This window comes from Meles meles, chromosome 20 (genome assembly GCF_922984935.1).
Source record: "Meles meles chromosome 20, mMelMel3.1 paternal haplotype, whole genome shotgun sequence".
NCBI classification, from domain to species: domain Eukaryota; kingdom Metazoa; phylum Chordata; class Mammalia; order Carnivora; family Mustelidae; genus Meles; species Meles meles.
Window position 1 is genome coordinate 53,821,032 of NC_060085.1, and position 20,554 is coordinate 53,841,585.

Consider the following 20,554-nt stretch of genomic DNA (forward strand, 5'->3'; position numbering starts at 1 on the left):
TTGTAGATAGTTCTAGGGGAACAGGTGAGTTACCTAACAAGTGATATGTGCCTGGTCTGTGCCTGGCAGGCCACCAGGTACCTTCCACACTGTTTCACTCACTTAATCTTGCCAGCTGTCCTTCAGAGGAGGCACTTTTGTTTCCATTTTTATGATAAAGTCATTGATTGTATGATTCTTCCTTCACAGTCCCAACGATCTTGCTGATGCTTGGTGAAGCTGGCAAAGTCCGGAAGCATTGCACATTTCCTTTTGAAAAAGGTGTTTCCTATCACCCAATAAATACCTTCAATATATCTTCTTCCTTTTTTTTTTTAAGATTTTATTTATTTATTTGACAGAGAGAGAGCACAAGTAAGCAGAGCAGCAGGCAGAGGGAGAGAGGGAAGCAGGCTCTCTGCTGAGCAGGAAGCCTGATGTGGGGCTTGATCCCAGGACCCTGGAACCATGACCTGAACCGAAGGCAGCTGCTTAACCAACTGACTCACTAGGTGCCCCAATATATCTTCTTTATACTTGATATCGAGTGTAGATTATTTAGTTTATGAAAGGCCAATTTTTTTTTCATGTAAATTAATGTTTTCCCTCTTAGCTCTAAATAAAACTTTAAATAAAATTTTGTAAAGAGTTATTCTATATCATAGTATGAAATGAAGGCTATTGATATGGTAGTATTTTTTATTATTTCGAAGACAACCCAAAATTGCAATGATAATGGCATAAGAAGTACAATTTTAATCATCTTTTACTCCTTGTGGTGCAAGGAGCCCACTGTCCATTGCTGATACAAAAAGTGTACTGGCGGGGCGCCTGGGTGGCTCAGTGGGTTAAAGCCTCTGCCTTTCACTCAGGTCATGATCCCAGGGTCCTGGGATCGAGCCCCGCGTCGGGCTCTCTGCTTGGCAGGGAGCCTGCTTCCTCCTCTCTCTCTCTCTCTGCCTGCCTCTCTCCCTACTTGTGATCTCTATCTGTCAAATAAATAAATAAAAATTTTAAAAAAAAAAGTGTACTGGCAGCCAGGGGAAGGAGGCAGCAGACTCTGCTGTGAGTGGGACATTCTTCATCTTAATTCCTGTCCTTGATGTTCTCCTCCTGCTTGTTCAGCTGTGGGAAAGCAAGACCTGATTTTCTCCTAAAAAATATTTTTCTATTATTTGGGGCATGTCTTATGGATACAGTTTATATAGAGGCAGATGGACTAACTAAATACTATTGATGGATTAAATATATTTTTTCATTGTTAATAAGCTATATCTAATATATCTATATATAGCTAATATATCTATACCTACATATATCTAATATATCTAGTTTTATATATATTTCTTAGGAATGGCTGTGACATTTTGAGTACAGAGATGTTTTCATTTGAAATGAAATTTTGTTTTTGTCTAGGACTTCTTATCTGTAACAGCAGAAAGCTTAGACCAGATTTGTTAGTTACAGGACTAAACTGTGGTTCTGAAGTTCTTTCAAGTTTTTGGCTATATGTTAGAGAGGTGTTTTTTTAATTAATGTAAGAGTAGTTAAGGAAAACAAACAAAATATGAATTTAGTAACATGTCTGAACTCCTTTTCCTAGAAAAAAAGAATTTTGAACTCTTAACCTCTGTAAGAACTCCTCTTTTGTATAATTTAACTTTCTGTTACATTAAAAAAAAAAAAAAAAATGGACCACATCAGAGTGCCTGAGTTAAAATGGGAAGGGACATTTGTTTTCTGGCTCCTTGCTGTGAATGACGTCTCCAGCCACAGTGGGGCCCAAGTAGCTTTCGAGGAAAACTGGCCCCAAGGTTTACCATTGGTCATCCTATCCCAGAAAGGAAAGATGGTGTTAAGAAAATCTACATCTTCTAGGTCCCATAATTATATTGAGCAACACTATTTTAAAAAACAGAGGTCAAGAGGCGCCTGGGTGGCTCAGTGGGTTAAAGCCTCTGCTTCAGCTCAGGTCATGATCCCAGGGTCCTGGGATCGAGCCCCACGTCAGGCTCTCTGCTTGGCGGGGAGCCTGCTTCCTTCTCTCTCTCTGCCTGCCTCTCTGCTTACTTGTGATCTCTCTCTGTCAAATAAATAAATAAAATCTTTAAAAAAAAAACCAAAAAAAAACAGTGGTCAAAAGCTAAAAAGTTCCCAAGAAAAGAAAAATAGAAGTGTTGACAGCAATCTAAAAGTAGGAGAATGGCCAAAGAACACCAACATACAAATTAGAAACATACAATTCTTCCCAGCAGTCCTATACATTTTTAAGTCAGGGAGTTTTCTGTTCCTTCAGAGAATGTTACTTAAGGCAGACATTGGAAGGGATGCTAGCAGCATAGATTGTGGCCAAGTGAATTCCCTGTTAAGGAGTTGAGGTTTTAGTGTGAATTTCAGGTATTTGGTGAGAATGGGAGAGTGACAAACGTCCTAAGATGTGAGGAGTGTAAGAGAGGCCCCCATTAGCAGGTTTCCACCAAGGAAGTCAGATTACCATTAAGGTGAGAAAGTAGCAGGAGCATTCTAGAAAGCAAGTGAGACACTTAGGAGATTTTCTAATAGTAGAATAGAGCAACCACAGGATCCTTATCCTCTCAGAGTATCACACAGAGCACACTTCAAGAACTAGAATTAAAGTTCAGAGGCACCCATAGCAGAGATTAAAAGAGGTTAGTGGAGAAGAGAGAAGTCAGGGAAGGAGAAGGTCTGAATGGATAAGGATAAACTTAAAGGAGAGGGCCGCTTAACAGAGGGACAGGCCAGGTGCTCAGTGACAGTCTTGGGAGGCTGAGCAGAGGGACATGGTATGGATGAGAAACAGAAGGGAGGAACTGAATACAGAGGTTGAAAGCCTGGTGGGAACTTCAGCGGAAAAGTGCAGTCACACTGGCTGCTCTTCCTCGGATAGAGAGCCCTGCACCAGGGGTTATACACAGCCCAGAGAGGATCGTCTTATTTTGAGCAACTTCCAGGAACTGGGGAAGTGGAGGCAACTCAGACAAAAATCGAGGGTTGTTTCAGAAGCCCTTCTACAGAAAAACCATGCCCAGGTCTGGTGGTCTCTCCACAAGGGTGTGGGTAGTTGGGGCAGATGGCGAGCCACTTAGCAAGTACGTGCAAGTTCAAGCCCTGGAGCCTCTGTGAGAAAGAAGTGAACTGAAAGCTTATTAATGTCTGGCCCTCTTGCTACTTGACTTACTTGTTTTTATTCTTCCTTCCTTCATTCAACTCACTATTTTATTTGCTTTAAGATTGTCCCAAAGCAGTTGGATGGGAAAAAAACCAGAAAGGCGGCATGGGACCGAGGATGGTGAACCTCAGTGAATGTATGGACCCCAAAAGGTATATTTTGGAAGCTGTTTTCTCCAATGGGGCCGTTTGTCACCAGGACACACAGAAGGTTCCGTCAGGCCAACCACATCACTCAGGGCAGCGCAGGGGCTGCTGTTTATAATGACAAGGGTTGCTCCACTCGTCGCTGCCTGACTTAAGTGTAGTTGTGAGAACTAAATATCACCAATGGAGATTCGGAAGGGCACACAGTTCATCTACTCTTCTAGACATTATAAATTTTGTTCTTGCTTTGAGCTGAGACACTCAAACCTAGTTAGTTACAGGTACCTACTACCTTTTAGTCCTTTATTCATGGTCCTTTAATTTTTCCTGTTAGCCTACATTGAAGGACATTGTAAGAAATATTTTATGGAAACAAATGTTGTATTTAAGGGATGATATAAGTGCACCCTTTTTTGAGGGGATGTGGAAAATATTTCTTCGTTTTCAGTATTAGGGAAAACTTTCCTATTAAGTAGCTGATGTTTTTCTTATTTATAGTTACAATGACTCCTGTAAGTGGCCATATCTGCATTTTCACCTTGGCTGCTAGGGGCTCAGTATCAAATTCATGGCCTATCACTAGCAGTTGCAGTGGTCTACGGTGGCACAAATTGTGTGCTATTTCTCCTCCCTATTGCCCTAAAGCTTCATCTTATTTTCCCTTTGATCCCATTTTGCTCAGGATTTGTTCCTCTGTTTCTTATTCAGATGCTTTCTACCTTTTTAGGATAAGATGGGGCATAAATGAGTGACTGAATGAATAAATAATTCTGTCATTTTCTAGGTTAGCTGAGTCATCAGTGGATTTAAATCTCAGATTGATGTGTTGGAGATTGGTCCCTACTTTGGACTTAGACAAGGTTGTGTCTGCCAAGTGTCTGCTGCTTGGAGCTGGCACCTTGGGTTGTAATGTAGCTAGGACATTGATGGTAAGTTTATGGGGGCCAAATGGTACCTCTGAAGCTGTGGCTTCTTATTTTGCTATACCATATTGCCTTCTATCTCCCAGATTCCCTTTCCCTCCTTCCCTTTCTTCTTCCCTCCCTCTCTCCCTTCCTTTTTCTTTTCTCAGTTATTTTTTAACTATAAGAGGCACTCATACTTTTATTATAAAGTAGAAACAGAAGATCTTTCTCCACCCTCATCTCAAGTCCCATTTCCCAGAATTAAGAAGACTTCCTAGATTAGTTCACGATATCACATTCCTTGAAGTTTCATAGGCAGATGCAAACATATAGAGGGACAGTTGTCATCTTTGCTGTCATTTGTTTGTATTTATAAAAATTGGATCATAGTATACTGTCTGTAACAGGTTTTTATTCTTAACTTAATAGAAAAGTAGTTGTGGTTCTCTGTGTGTTCTATATAATGTATACGTAGTGACCATGTCCTCGATTTTTTCCAACTTCAGCATATTTTTTTGAGATGCTGTTGAAATGAACATTTTCATATCTTTACATATGTCTAGGATTATTTCTTTAGGAAAAAATCCCTAGAAGTAAAATTGTTATTTTAGAGAGAATGTATGTATGTATGCACACGCACACATATATTGTGTGTGTGTACCTGTATGTATACTCAAATGCACTTAAATGTACAATATATACTATGTACAATATGTTTATGTGGGTTTTTTTTTTCAAGCTTACTTACCTTCCAGAAACATTTTACTAGATTGTACTTTTAGAAACTTGTACAAAACAGAGCTTTTTAATTTGTATTTCTTTTATTAGTGAGAGTAAATCTTTCATTTCCTTTGTAAATTTTCTTTTATTCATCTAAATTTTCAAATTAATTGACACAAAATACATATGGTATTCTCTTAGCATCTTTTAGCATCTCTTTGTCTTTTTTTTTAAAGATTTTATTTATTTGACAGACAAATCACAAGTAGGCAGAGAGGCAGGCAGAGGGAGAAGGGAGGAAGCAGGTTCCCTGCTGAGCAGAGAGCCAGATGAGAGGGGGGCTCAATCCCAGGACCTTGAGATCATGACCTGAGCCAAAGGCTGAGGCTTTAACCCACTGAGCTACCCAGGCGCCCCAAGACTCTCTTTGTCTTTTTTAAAAATCTTTCCTCATCCCTAAGGTTGCATGTTTATGTTTTTTCTTTTTTTCTCTTATTCAGACTTGCCAGAGAGGTGTATCTATTTTATCAGTCTTTTTGGAGGACTAAGTCCTTGATTTATTTATTAGTTCTATAGTTTTTGCTCTTGTTTTGCTTTGCTTTCAGATTCATTAATAATTACTTTTATCTTCATTAATATCTTCCTGTTTTGTGGAATTTATTTTATTATTCTTTACCTGGCTTCCAGAATTAGGTGCTTAGGTTTTCTTAACATTTTTAAAAATTATAAAGTCAATGGAAAGCTACTATAGAAAATTTGTAAAGTGTCAAAGTTTTAAAGCAGGAAAAGAAGACACCCATTTTCGTACCAGTTTTTCAATTATTTCCTTCAATGTTTGTTAAATATATATTTTAAAAATCTTATTTATAATAATGCCCCTTGCTTTCATCTATTAACACTGTAACACTTTCTCATGTAATTAAAAATGATGCCTGTCAGGCATTTTTAATGACTATAGAATATGCCTTCTTAAATGATGAAATATACTGTTCTGAGACATTCCCCTAATGGTAGATGGTAACATTGTTTCCAGTATTTTACAACTGTAAATTATGTTGTGGAACATTTTTGTTAATATTTCAGGTTACTTCCTCGGATAAATTGCTGGAAGCATTTACTGAGGATAGATTGCTGCAAATAGACCAGAAGATATGAACATTTGAAAGATTCTAGAAACATATTGCCAAATTGTTTTCCAGAAAAATTACATCAGTTTACATTCTCATCCAGTAAAATAGTTTTCATCACCACACCCTCACCAGCATCAAGTGTTACAGTTTTCCTTTAATCTTGGCAGGTTAGCCATTTAAACTGTGTAGCATTCCAAAAGCCAGAAGCAGATACCCCCCTGCAGGTGGCTAACCTGTGGTCTGTTTGTAATTTACCTGGCTTTCGTCCCACTGCCCAGCATCTTCCCAGACTGTCTTCCTTGCTGTCCACTCAGCATTGCTTTAAGGAAGGTAAAAATACTTCAGAAATAAATGTCCCCAAACCAAGTACAAGTGACTTTTAGATTTCCCATACCTTTATTCTGCCTCCATGGTAGACTGCTTTGCTGGTAAAAGTCACTTACCAAACTGGGTAAGTAGACCAAAGTTTACTAGTGGGCTTTCAAAACAGATAACTTAAACTATGCTTTTGAAAGGATGGATTCTGGCCTGTCCTTCTCAACCCTGAAAATGAATCTTGGATTTCTGTTCACTGTACCCTTGGAACCATCAGTCTAATTGAGTTTCCGAATCCCTAATGGAAAGATATTGAAATAAGAGAGAGAGCAGAATCAGCTTTGTAACCAGTCATGGCAGGGCTCCTCTTAGATCACTGTGCTTTCTTATGATCTGCTAAAATACACACACTGCACCTCACTCTTCAAAAAGTAGGCATCTTCATTTGGTTGCAACTCTGGATCTCATTCCTTCCCAAGCATTAACCAGATCTATGACCTTAAATGATTTCCGGGCTACTCTTGCCATCTCTGTAGAACAAAATAATTAGACTAAGATATTAGAGATTCCGTCTCACTTCAAAATTGTGTGGTTCTATAAGACTTTCTAGGAGTTATAATTGAAGTATATGAAATCATGCAAACTATTTCTGAGAATATAGAATTGTCTGGTGGATTACTGAATATTAATAAGGCCTTTACGTCTCGAAGAAGTAGTACAAAATCTTCTTTGACGTTATACGACGGGGAATAACTCTTAAGTTATTTTTCTGAGGAGTTAATTCAGACTTTAAGTGAGTTTTAATGTGTGCTGTTATTTATACTTAATTATTCATTAAGGGAAAGCAAGGACATTTAGGGGCTTATCACTAATCCTTTTAAGACAGCAACATAGACAATTCTTATGGGACTCCCCTCCAGATCTTCCTCTGGTGCCACCGTCAAAAATAATGAGTTATTATTCAGACCCACTCTGACATTTCTTAGTCTCATTACTGCAGGAAGCCAGGCACCGGGTATATAATTATTTTATCTTTTAAAGGAAGTTGACCCTCAGTGGATCAAAAACTGAATTTGCACAATTCATTTTCTGAAGTTTCCTGTGTTTGAGGTTCCCAAGCTACCCCCCAAGCAATACCTCTTTTAGGGACTTAAAGAGAGACACTCTGTGACATGTTCATCAGAAACACACCCTGATCTCTTGTTTCCATGCAGGGTTGGGGCGTCAGACACATCACATTTGTGGACAACGCCAATATCTCCTACTCCAATCCTGTGAGGCAGCCTCTCTATGAATTTGAAGATTGCCTAGCAGGCGGTAAATCCAAGGCCCTGGCTGCAGCAGACCGGCTTCAGAAAATATTCCCTGGAGTGGTACGTGATGCTGTTTGGGAATGTCAGAGCTTGTCTCTTGTAGCTTCCCACGATTAATCTCGGGGAATGGATGTTTGTCACTTACTACCCAGGACTTCATTATCTGGCCAAGCTTCTGTTTCCTGTTCTCAGAGATGGGCATTAAAAAACAAAACAAAACTCTCATATATTTGAAAATAAAATGAAGCACTTATGAAAAATATGTTTTTGTAAGTTGCAAAGCATTGTCTGAGTCTAAGTTAAAGAATGTGGGAATATTGGCAAAATACTGCCCCCCAAAATTTGGCATATTTTTCTATACTGCCTTAGTCCAAGGGGATTCTTGGTAGCTCAGGTATAGGATATTCTTTCTTCATCATCAGAATACTTGATAGTTACTTAGTACAGGCTTATGAAACTAAATTGAATGTAGTCTATGCAGAAGGAATATCTGGCTAAATATTTAGCTTTTTACTCAAGCTGTTTCTTGTTTTTGAGTTGCATTGTTTACTTTAAAAACACCAGATAGTAAGAGACAAGTTCGTTCAGCTCATTTGATTCAAAATCTTGGCAGGGTTTTGTTTTTGCTTTTTTTTTTTTTTTTTTTTTTTTAAGATCATCCACAAAAGAAAATGTGCATCTTGCATGCTTAATCAGTTTATCTGACAGAGGTTAGGTTCGATGTCTCCAAAGCATCTGCTAACACTTAAAGTGGCATAAGAGGTTCTCAGTGCTAGCTAAAAAAACCCAAAAACAACAAACAAACAAACAAACAAAAAAACCCCTTTCTCAAGGTTTTCCTGTTTAATCACTCAGTCTTAGATTTATTCATTTTAGTTCTTGCTTTAAAAGAAGCAATGTTGTTTGTTTTGTCCATTTCACCAGTGATCCAGAGGAACATCATCTATTGGGTTTAATTTAAGACTATTGATGAGTACCAGCTGCGTCCCCAGCTAGGTCCTGGATGCCAAAAGAAATAAGAATGTTACAACCCCATCCTATTAGCTAGGTTTCTGCTACATTATTACATACCACACAATCCTCACATCTCAGTGCCTTACTATTATAAGCATTTATTTCACATTCACATGTCTGCAGATTGGCTGTGGCTTAGCTGATGGGCTAGGTTGGACTCCAGGCTTTAAGTCAAGTTCCAATCTGTGCTATGTGTCATTGTTTTAAAATCTAGATTCAAGGAGCAGCAGTCTTCTGGGTTATGCTCTTCTTACGGTGGAAGGTAGAAGTGTAAAAGGATTGGTAAAAACTTAGACCTCTAAAAGTCTCAGCTCACCAGTGACACAGTGCAGCATTCTCCATCCCCTTGCCAAAACCAGTCACAGGGCCAAGCCAAGGTCAGTGGAGTTGGACAATCTCCTCTGTTTTCCTGGTGGGAGGTCCTGCAAAGTCACGTGGCAAAGGGTGAAGACATTTAATTCCATTAGTGAGAGGCAGTGCATAGTTGGGAAGAATAATCCAGTCTGTCACTGGAAAGTGTTACAAATTCCCCTCAGGGCCCAGACAGACCTGGCTTTGAAGCTGACTTCTGCTACTAGTTGCCTGAAATTTTTCCTTGTCCAAATGGTCTGTGATCCAGTGCAGTCCTCCCTATTTATTTGTTCAGTTATTCTTTTACTTGGTCATTAAATATTTAAGGCCTTCTGTGTGCTAGAGACTGGGGAACAAAACAAAGTTCCGTCTCCCCCTGCACGGGGCTTCTGTAGTCCAGACGGGGGACATGGTCAATAACTGATTTCATAGGGCACCTGGGTGGCTCAGTGGTTTAGGCTGCTGCCTTCGGCTCAGGTCATGATCTCAGGGTCCTGGGATCGAGTCCCGTATCGGGCTCTCTGCTCGGCAGGGAGCCTGCTTCCCTCTCACTCTCTCTGCCTGCCTCTCTGCCTACTTGTATCTCTCTCTGTCAAATAAATAAATAAAATCTTTAAAAAAAATAAAAAAAAAATAACTGATTTCATAAACAGTTATAATTGTAGTAAATGCATGAACTAGGAGCTCAGTTGCTGTGAGGATGTTTACCAGGCAGCCTGACCTAAGTTAGACTCCCTTGAGGAGGCTAAGTCCTGCAGGATGAGTGGGGATCAGCTAGATGAAGGGTAACAGAGCTGTCTGTACAAAAGTCTGAGTCAGGAGGCAGCACAGCTCTTCTGTGGCACCAAGGAAAACCAGGGAAGCTGAAGCATAGAGGTCAGGGAAGACAGAGAAAGGCCCAGTGTAGAAGCTAGGGCCAAAGCTAGGGCTGACTCTTGCTGGGCATTTGAGATCAAGTTCACCTTTTCTTGAAACCATTAGCCCACCAGGTCAGACATCTTCCTTGGCACTTACATTGTGCTACTCTGCTTTTCTTACTAGGTTATTCAGTCCTTGAGTCCAGGAACCAGGTCTGTTATAGTTTTATCCCTCCTGCCTTATAAAAAATAATAGATAATGTGCAGAATCCATTTAAGTCCTGGTGCAGCCCATCATAATTTCACTTACAGGTTACTCAGGATTATGGTGCTTTCTTTGTATGTTCGGTGTGGTGTTTTGTTTTTTTTTTCCTTGAACAAATACTTGCTCATCACCTTCCTCATACCAGGCTGCAGACATGTCTTAAGTGAACAAGACATGGAAAGAACTATTCTGCAAATACCCTGTATAATCCTGGGGTTGAATTAACTGAATAGGAAAAGAACCTGACCGTTAATAAGTCAAATAACTATGTGAAGTTCCCTTTTCTAAGACAAGGCAATAAAATGTAGGATTGTGGAACCACCATAGAGCTTTTAAAACCCAACTCTGGACGTCTGTTTTTAACTCTGATAAGTAACTCTTATTGGACCAGTTCTCCTGCCATAAACAATTATGCAGCTGGGTAAAATACATAAAATGACTCTAGTCAATGAACAATGGAAAGACAATGGTCCTAGACAAAAAGGAAATAAAGAATGTTTGTCCCAACCCATTGCACGGAGGCACTTTCTGGCTCATGCCAGAGCCCTTGAGGAGCCCAAGGAGATGTTCCTGGGCTGGAGGAGCTGAGGAAACTAACATCCAAGTTCAGAGCAGGTAAGGGAGGTGGAATGCACAGGACAGAGTATCAGACATGGGAGCTGAGCAGAGAAGTAGTCTGGGCAGCACCTTGAGTCTTTGACCAGGTCAAGCTGCATGAGCTCAGGTCTTGACTTTGTGAGTCTGGGCAAAAAAGCACCACTGTCTGCTATGAGCAGAGTGGAGATTTCAGAGCTCCCCCAAGGCTGGAAGACATTGGAATCCCACCTATCCAGAATGGAACACCTTCATGGAGCACCCTGAACCCTTAGATGACACTCCAGTAAGTTCAGAACTAAGCATAAAAGCTGAACTACCAAGCTTCCAGGAGAAAGTAGCACAGTGTTCTTGTGATACACAGAGGTTTCCTAGGGCCCAGGAAATACTGACTGTAAGTGAAAAATAACTTGGACTTAACTTCATCAAAACCTGAAACTCCTGCTTCCTAATCAGTTCCATTAAGAGAGTGAAAAGTCTGGCCCAAACCCAGAAAACATTCGTGGTATGTCTACTTGGCAAACAGCTATTAAACAAAATCCATAAACAACCTCTGCCACACTCAATAATAAAAGGACAGACAAGGATTTTTTTTTTTTTAAGGGGGCCAAAGACTTGTGCAGGCATTTATTTCATAGTGAAGACCTATAAATGGCCAGTGCATGCGCAAAAATGCTCAACATCCATGGTCTCAGGGAAACAGGAATTAAAACCATGAAGATATGCCCACTAAAGTGGCTCAAGTTAAAAAGACTGACAGGGATAAATGTTGTCAGGCTGGGGAGCAACCAGAGCTCGTGAGCTGCTGCTCAGACAACCATTTTGTAAATCAGCCCGGCAGGTTTTCATGAAACTAAACCAACCTAAACGAGTGGGAGAAATCCCACTCGTAGATGTTTATCTAAAGGAAATGAAAACATATATACTCTAAAACACTTACAGAAGAATTTCCATAATGGATTTATTCATAATAGCCAGAATTTAGAAATAACCCAAATAGCTGTCAGTGAGACATTAAGTAAAAAATTGAGGTATTTTCATACAGCAAAAAGGAACACACTCTTGATACTTTAATAATATGGATGGACCTCAAAAGCATTATGCTGGGCAAAAGAAGCCAAACACCAACAGGTATATACTGTGGGATACCATTTATATGAGTTTCTAGAACAGGCAAAATAATAATAATCTAGGGTTTTAAAAAGTGGTTGCAACAGCAGTTGTCCCAGTGGGGGTGGGAGCGGTGCGTATTAACTGGGAAGGGGCACACAAGCACGTTTGAGGGTGATGGAAGTGTCCTATGTCTTGATAGGTGTATGCAGTGGTTAATATGCAGTTTGTTGAAATGCACCCAACTGTACAATTGAAATCTGTGTGTTATACTTTCTGTGAACTTTCACCCTGGCTATACATTTGAATCATCTGGAGAGTTTTAGAAAATATTGATGGTAGGGCCCACTCTCAGAAATTCTGATTTAAATAGTCTGGGAAAAAGCCTAGGCATTAGGAATTTTAAAACTTCTCTAGGTTTTTCTGATGTGCAGCCAAGGTGGAAAACTGCCGTGTTGAAACTTGCTGAATTCCAGCCTTAGGAACGTGAATCTAAATGGTGGGCTGGGAGCCAGTCCTGAGTAGGTTTACTGGCTGAAGTTTGAGCAAGCAGAGAATCATGTAGGTCAGTGGGTATGGATCTGTGTTATTGAAAAGATCCGGTTTGGTGTTGAGTGCTTATGCTTTAATCCTGGTGTCATTAATATACCTAAATAATACCTTTTTTGGATCAAGCTACCACCGATTAAAATACTTTGCCAATTGTAATAGACAGTAGGTAATAACATTACTGTAGTCTCTGCTATTGTTTACTATAGTATTTGGTACCTGGTAGATGCATAATGCTTAATGAGTGAATTAATTAATGAGGTCCAGATAGCTGCCTCTGTAATGTTCTCATTGTTAAAATGGACTTGTTTTGAACCTCTTTCTGAAGTCCTTTCTATCTGGCGTCTTTTCCTACTTTACCTACAACTTTTTTTCATTCTTTTTTTTTTTAAAGATTTTATTTATTTGACAGACAGAGATCACAAGTAGGCAGAGAGGCAGGCAGAGAGAGAAGGAGGGGAAGCAGGCTCCCTGCTGAGCAGAGAGCCAGATGCGGGGCTTGAACCCAGGACCCTGGAATCATGACCTGAGCCGAAGGCAGAGGCTTTAACCCACTGAGCCACCCAGGTGCCCCCCTTTTTTTTTTTCATTCTTTTAAATATCATTGCTTTTGCTAGTATTGTCTCTTCCTTGAATCCCGGAGATTAGGTTTAAAGTTTAAGATAAGAAGAACATAACTACAATCCACAAAAAAAAGATTTTTCCTTTGTAAAAGGACCTACTTATTCTGTCCTCCCTCCCCACCCTCAGCTGTTCTTCTGGTAGGTGACAGGTTTTGGCAAATGAACGAAAAAGCTAATGATTTCACACTCCTCCCTGTAGCCAGCCCTATGCAGGGAGTTAAGGGTGCAGTTTGTGATTCTAGAACACCTCCTTTTCTGTGGACAGTTAATGTCCCTGGCTTCATTGACACCCATATGTGACTCACTGTTAATCTGCCAAGACACCATGGGGCCTTCAGGGGACCAGTGGTAAATTATAGTTCTAAAGCCCCTATGAAAACTCCTGAATCCCCACACTTGAAGAGAATCCGGGCCATCTGACAACTTCTTTGGACAAGGAATGAAGTTTCATTTGAGTACCACACTCTGCTATAGCTCATCCCCCTTCTGTCCCCTCCAAAAAAAGATCTATACACTCCGAAGTAGATTTTCTTGTCGTAAGTTTTTTGGTTTAGAGAGCTTTTTTAAAGTGCATACACCTCTAAGATTAAAACATAACTATCAGTCATTCTAATCTTATGTGAGTTTATTAAATCAAATGTTTTTTGTTATAATATCCTATTTGGAGATGTTAAACACTAAGGAAATGGTGGAGGGGGGCAGTTTGGGAACCAGTAGGGAGAGACAACTGGATAGAGGACCTGAGCAGGCACAGGGCATTTTGATAGAGGTTCCTGGCCTCAGATTATAGGAAAAACCAAAGTTACGGTCTTCTTCAGTGTCCTCCTTGCCTCAAAGGGGAAGTACTTACCTCCTTCTTTGGAACTAGGATCTGAATGTCTCTGCTGCTTTATCCAGGCTCAGGGACCCTGAGATGACAGGACAAGATTATCTAGAATGTAGAGGTAAAGAAGGTACAGGGCACAGTAGCAAAAGGGACAAGCAGCAAAATCATGCACAGAGAAATTTCTGGTTACAAGTGACCACACATGCATGCTTGTAGCTATGGGAGAAATAGGCTCTAAGATATCACCTATATGTTTGCTTCAGACATCTGTATATCTGGGTGTTTCCCCAGAATGCCAGAGGATTCAACATGAGCATCCCGATGCCTGGACACCCAGTGAACTTTTCCGGCGTCACCCTGGAGCAAGCCCGCAGGGATGTGGAACAACTGGAGCAGCTCATTGAAAGCCATGATGTCGTTTTCCTGTTGATGGACACCAGAGAGAGCCGGTGGCTCCCTGCCGTCATTGCTGCAAGCAAAAGAAAGGTAGATTGTGTGGCTCTTGGGGCTCTCGTGTCTGGTTGTGACCTGATGTGCCATCACCCTGGAGGGAGATCTGCCTTCCCTCCAGAAGAGAGATGTGCTGGCAAATGACCTAGTGACATGGTGCCAAAAGGCTTCCACTGGCAGGCGGTGTCTTTGCCTCATACACCACCATCTAGTATAATAGGTATCTTCTGTTTAATTTTCACAGCAACCCTTTGAGGTCTTCTAGAGGGGGTATTCTACTTATAATAAAACGTAAGCTCCAAAAGGACAAGGACTGTCTCATTTATTACTTTTTGGTCAGTGACAACTTCAAGGGCCAACAGTATTGAATGGTTAAATAAATTACGGTACATAAATGTGATGGAATACTATGCAACTATGCACAATTATGTTCTCAAAAACTTAACAACATGGAAAATGTCACATTATATTAAAAAAGCAAGATACGATATTGTATACATTTAAAAAGAATTGTTTATATCTGTAAATATATAAACATTGACATCTGTTTAGCAAGAGGGTGGGGAGGATGCAAGAAGAAGTGAGAAAGAGGGGGGAAGGAAAGAGAAAGGGTGAAAACAACAGGAAGAAATACCCAAAACTATTAGTAAGTGTTTGAGCCATGAGATTGTGAATGTTTTTTTTTTTCTGGCGAACTTTTTATTATCCAACTTCCCATATAACCAGAAATTTAGGAGAATAAATTAAATTACAACTAAGAGAAATTCTAGTATAAATGAGAAAAAAAGTGTCCTTAAAAATCTGTGTGAAGGTTGAATTGTCATGTGTCAGTTTTATCTCAGTGAAGCTATTATTAAAAAAAAAAAAAAATGTCTGTTAGGGCCCCTGGGTGGCTCAGTCAGTTAAGCCTTCGGCTCAGGTCATGATTCCCAGTCTCCTGGGATCAAGCCCCATGGCCAGCTCCCTGCTCAGGGAGGAGCCTGTTTCTCTCTCTCTCTCTCTCTCTCTCTGCCCCCTCTCCCCCACTCATGTATTCTCTCTCAGTCACTCTCTCTCTCACTCTGCTCTCTCTCAAATAAAATCTTTTTTAAAAAAAATGTGTGTAGGCATGGCAGATGATAGCACAATGGTGGTAAGAATGAGACTGAGAACTCTCAAGACTTGGTTTTATACATTTATCTCTTAATAGCTAAGTGACCTTAGGCAAGTTATAGAAGTAACTGCTCTGACTTTCATTATCCTCATCTGTAAATAGGAAATATAAAACTGTAAATATCCTCTTCTGGGACTTCTAAATGAAACCAAATTAGATAGTTAATGATATCCAGTCCAGTTGTCCCAGTGACCAGTCCCACTGGTCAAGTAAATCCTCAGTATTGGGTAGCTTTTACTAACATTGGCTTCTAGACTCTAATTACATTCAAATGCAAATATTTATAAAATAAATTTTAAAAGTTGACCAAATATGAAATCAGCCATGGCTTAAAATGTAAATATCTCTTAACTCTAGACTTTTATTTCTTGAAATCCACAGCTGGTCATCAATGCTGCCTTGGGATTTGACACATTTGTTGTCATGAGACATGGCTTGAAGAAACCTAAGCAGCAGGGAGCTGGGGACTTGTGTTCTGGTCACTTTGTGGCACCTGCTGACCTCCTGGGCTCATCACTTTTTGCCAACATCCCTGGCTACAAACTTGGCTGCTATTTCTGCAATGATGTGGTGGCTCCAGGAGATGTAAGTAGATTTCTTTGTGCTTCCAAGTATTTGCTACAACTGTCTTGCCCACTGGGGCAAAGAGACCCAGCTCTTTCTTTTGTGACTATTTAAATTTTGTCTTTAAATAAATAGAAGAATTCTCTAATTTGGGAATGACATTATCTCCCCACGAGCCTTGATTGGTGTCATAAACTGTGCACAGCTCTTCTTGTTCACCAGCTTAAATGCAGTGACCAGCCATTTTTGTGGAAAGCTCAGCAGGGAAACTTCAGGATAGATTGATTCCTGGCAGCACTCAGCACTGTTTCCTGTGCTTGTATCACTGAAGACAGCATCAAGTGAGGGGTCTGAAGACCCGGATACCAGTCCAGGCTTGGATACTGCTTTGTGGGATGATTCCAAATAACACTCATAGACTGCCCATGCACCTGCAGAAGGGGGCTGAGTCCCATAAAATTGTCAGATTTAGCAAGTGAAAATACAGGATTCCCAGTTAACTTTGAATTTCAAGTGAATAATATTTTAGTATGTATTTGTCCCATGCAATATTCAAGACCTGCTCATATTAAAATAATATTCGTTGTCTATCTCAAATTCAGATTTATCTGGGTGTCTCTTATTTTACCAGTAGGAGAGGGGAGAATACTTTAACCTGACTGCTCATGGTGCAAGATGGGTCAAATGTGAAAGTGCTCTGAACAGCAGGCAGTACACTGTTCAAATGTAAGATTCTGTGGCGTTAAAGCCACCACACAAGGCACAGTCTGTAGGAATGGTCTTTTATCAGAACAGATAATCACTTCTGGTGAAACAAAGCATAGGTGTTTCTTTATGCTTCCCTTTGTTTTCCCCTTCTTTAAAATCATGTTCCTTAATAATTCCCACCTCTTTTGGATGACTGGCTTTTATGGCCTCTCTGTATAAAGAAAAAAAGATAAATATTCTCCATATGAAGAAGGATGACTTGATGATCTTCATCAATGGTGTTATAATATACAGCTGGTCCTCTTATTTCATCATTACCAACAAGTAGGATTAAGAGTCAGTTGCAGTAAAGTTGTGTCTGTTCATAAGGTGAAAATTTCAGAGTCAAAATCATCCCTAACAACCTCTTAACTTGCCTAAAGTTGGAAGATTAGAATTTCTTTGGTTGCACTAATGAGGGCTTGTGTTTGGAGCCATGTTGTAGCAAAAATACTTGTATTTCAGCCCAAAGATCACACGCAGTGTGACATGATATCCTCACTGTGAGAGACACACAGGAGCTGAGGACTGCAGAAAAGGCAAATTACCCCACATCATAGGCACTCAGAGGCATTGGCTCAGTTAGAATGGCAGGGCAGAATCATTGCATTATTCAGAAGATTATTTCTCTCTCTCTGTCCCTCAATTACCAAGCACAGTGGGGATGATTTGAATCAGTTAAAAGAACACGTGACACAACTCCATATACGGGGCAGCTAGGTCCCAATCTTTGATTTATTTATTATTGTTATTCCCTTTTAGCATATTACCTCATTTCGTTACCTAAGTTGTGTATTTTGTTTTTCTTGGTACTTGGAAGAAGTGGTCTTATTTGAGGCTGAATGTTCTTTGCCCACAGTGAGTGAGTGTCTGGTTATCTTACGTAACTTTAACGTGGAGGCAGATGATAGTAAGCACTATTATACAGTGCTTACCTTGTGCTAGGCACTGTTCTAATCACTCTGCTTCAGACAGCACAGTTGAGTGGACTGAAACTTTGAGCACACATCAATGATTGTTCCTCTCTAGTCAACCAGAGACCGCACCTTGGACCAGCAGTGCACTGTGAGCCGCCCGGGACTGGCCATGATTGCAGGAGCCCTGGCCGTGGAATTGATGGTTTCTGTTTTGCAGCATCCAGAAGGGTGAGTTTACTCTTTAGAGATGGTCATTTAAACAAAGACAGCTTGGTCTTTTCTCAACCTGACTCTTCTGAGAATTTTTTTCTTCAAAAATACAAGGTTGAAAAACCCAATCTGATTCTTTGGCCTGGGGGAGCTTGTCATGTGATCTTCGGGGCTCTATCTCTGCATCCTTCTGGAACTGAACTCTGCTAGAGTTATCTGGTAACTGATGAAAAGGAAAAATAAACATTTTGGTGGAGGCCTTAGGGACCTTCATGCTTTTATTCTGTTAGTAGGTTTTGATCTCCTTAGCCCTGAACATTTGCAAGGCAATACATGAATCACATGTGATAGAAATTGCATTGGGCTTTATGTAATGTCTTCAGTGACTTGACCAAATGGGAGTTTATTTTGCTTATGGAGCAAGAAGCCTAGAGCCAGGCAATCCAGAGTTGGTACAAAAGCTTTGTTAGGCCATGAGGGACTCAAGTTCCTTCTTACCATTCTACCAGATACTGTCAGCTTTTCTTCCTTATGCTTGCCACGTCCAGCTCCAGTACTTCTTCTGTGTTAAAGTTAAGAACACCTGTCAGCTCAGTTGAGGCTGCTCCCTTTTAAAGAGCTTTCTTGGAAGACTCACCCATTGATTCTAAATCCTATGTGGCCACCCTTTGCTGCAAGGGAGACTGACAAATATGGTTGTTTTATCTGGGCACATTACCTCCCTGAATAAAGTTGTGATAAGATAGATGTGGAGAATGGATGTTGGGTTGGCAAACAGGAGCGTCTGCTTACTCATTTTTTTTTAATTATGTATATATTTTAAAACCCCAGAAGGGATTATTATGTAGTGGTATTCATTATGTTTGCCTGGCATTTTCCTTTTTTGTTACTTTTCATTTCCTTTTGTATCTTGGAGCTTCCAGCCAGGGCTGTTATCTTTCTGCCAGAAGAATGCCCTTTATTATTTCCTTTAGGAATACTAGTGACAAGATACTTCAGTTTTTGTTTGTCTGAAAATGACTTTGTCTTCATATTTAAAAGATATTTTTGCTGGGTATAGAATTAGAGATAATGGGGGTAATTTTCTTTTAGCACATTGAGAATATAGTCCTATTATCTCTGGGTGCTTTTATTGTTGTTGAGGACTTAGATGTTTAACTCACTGCTGCTCCTCTGATACAGTTTGTTTTTCTTCCTCTTTCCCTGCCCTTCGTTGCTTTTAAGGCCTTCTCATTGTCTTTGGTTGTGAGAAGTTATTCTGTGATATACCTAGTTATGTATTTTTCTGATTGTGTTCTCTAGTGCTTCTTGAACCCATGGCTTGATGCCTTTCCTCTGTTGTGTAAAATGCTCAGCCATTATCTCTTAAAATATGGCTTCTGCTCCTTTCTGTCTTCTTTCCTTTTGAGTCTCTGATTGCATGTCAGAATCAACCTATGCCCTTTTCTGTATTTTCCAGTATTTTGTCTTTCTTTGCTTCAGTCTGCCAGTTTGCTTTTGGGTTATCTTCCAGTTTGCTAATTCTTTCTTCTTCTATGTCTAATATGTGTTAAACCATTCACTGAGTTTTAAATTATTTTATGTTTCAGTTATAAAAGTTCCATTTGATCTTATTTTATACATTTCCTAATCTCTGCTGAAATTGTGATTTTGCTCTTTTTCATTCCTTGAAAACATTTGATTATCTTTTTCCTTTTAATTCTTATAAGGTATCTCCATTATCTGGATCTCCTGTGATTCTGTTCCTCTTGCCTATTGGTTTTGTTTTTTTATTTGTTTTTTTGACCTTGACCTTGGCTTTTGGTTATGTATTACCTCCTCCAGTACCTGGTAATTTTTTCTTTTTTTTAGACAAATCCTTTTGATTATGGAAAATTCAGACATATATGAAAGAAAAAGTATATGTAAAATAATAAACCCCATTGTATAGACCCCCCAGCTTCAGCGGTTACCAACATATGGCCCATCATCATTTATCTATACTGTTATCCCCATTTCTTCTCTTCCCACTGGCTTATTTTAAAGCAAATCCAAGATGTAGCAATTCATTCATAAAAATGTATCTTTTTAGTATGTATCTCTGCTACTTTACATATAAAAATAAAAGTAATTCCTTCATATCACTTCACATCCAGTTAGTTTTTAAATTTCCCCAGTTTCTCAAATCCGCTTGGTTATTTATTTTTTTTGCTTGTTATTTTTGACTATTAGACAATGAAAAATTGCCCAGATGATGTGATTTCCATTTCCTTCTGGAAAACTGCAAGACCAAATACATTAGTAGTCCTGGAATACTTAAGTCTAATTACGGCTTATCTATTTCTGGTTCATTTTTATTCCTAGAATGTAACCCCCATTGTTCCCAACCCAACACCTGGAATATTTTTCATGATTCCTCCTTATTGGCAGACCTCAAACTCTAGTTTTTCCTTCCAGTCCATTTGTCTGTCCATATAACTGTTTAGCTTCTGAATCCTATAGTCACTGCTTTTGGAGGTTGGTAATCACCTTATGACAGAAAGTTGCCCTTGTGAGCTGTGTTGAGCTCTATGGGCTTCTCTCCTCTCACAGATCTTGGCTCTGCATTTCTTTCCTACTTTGGTAGCTGTCATGCTTTCAAACAAAG

General features: G+C 39.8%; 1 protein-coding gene across 6 annotated transcripts in view; it reads left to right on the forward strand.

Moving 5' to 3' along the window:
* Window positions 1-20,554, forward strand: part of ATG7 (autophagy related 7) — a 245,651-nt gene that overhangs the window by 45,781 nt on the left and 179,316 nt on the right. For all 6 annotated transcript variants that reach the window (XM_045990781.1, XM_045990782.1, XM_045990783.1 and 3 more), the window contains 6 exons: window positions 3,231-3,321; window positions 4,100-4,244; window positions 7,600-7,758; window positions 14,179-14,373; window positions 15,872-16,075; window positions 17,831-17,946. In XM_045990781.1, the coding sequence (XP_045846737.1) occupies window positions 3,231-3,321; window positions 4,100-4,244; window positions 7,600-7,758; window positions 14,179-14,373; window positions 15,872-16,075; window positions 17,831-17,946 (910 nt within the window). The remainder of the gene's footprint in view (window positions 1-3,230; window positions 3,322-4,099; window positions 4,245-7,599; window positions 7,759-14,178; window positions 14,374-15,871; window positions 16,076-17,830; window positions 17,947-20,554) is intronic.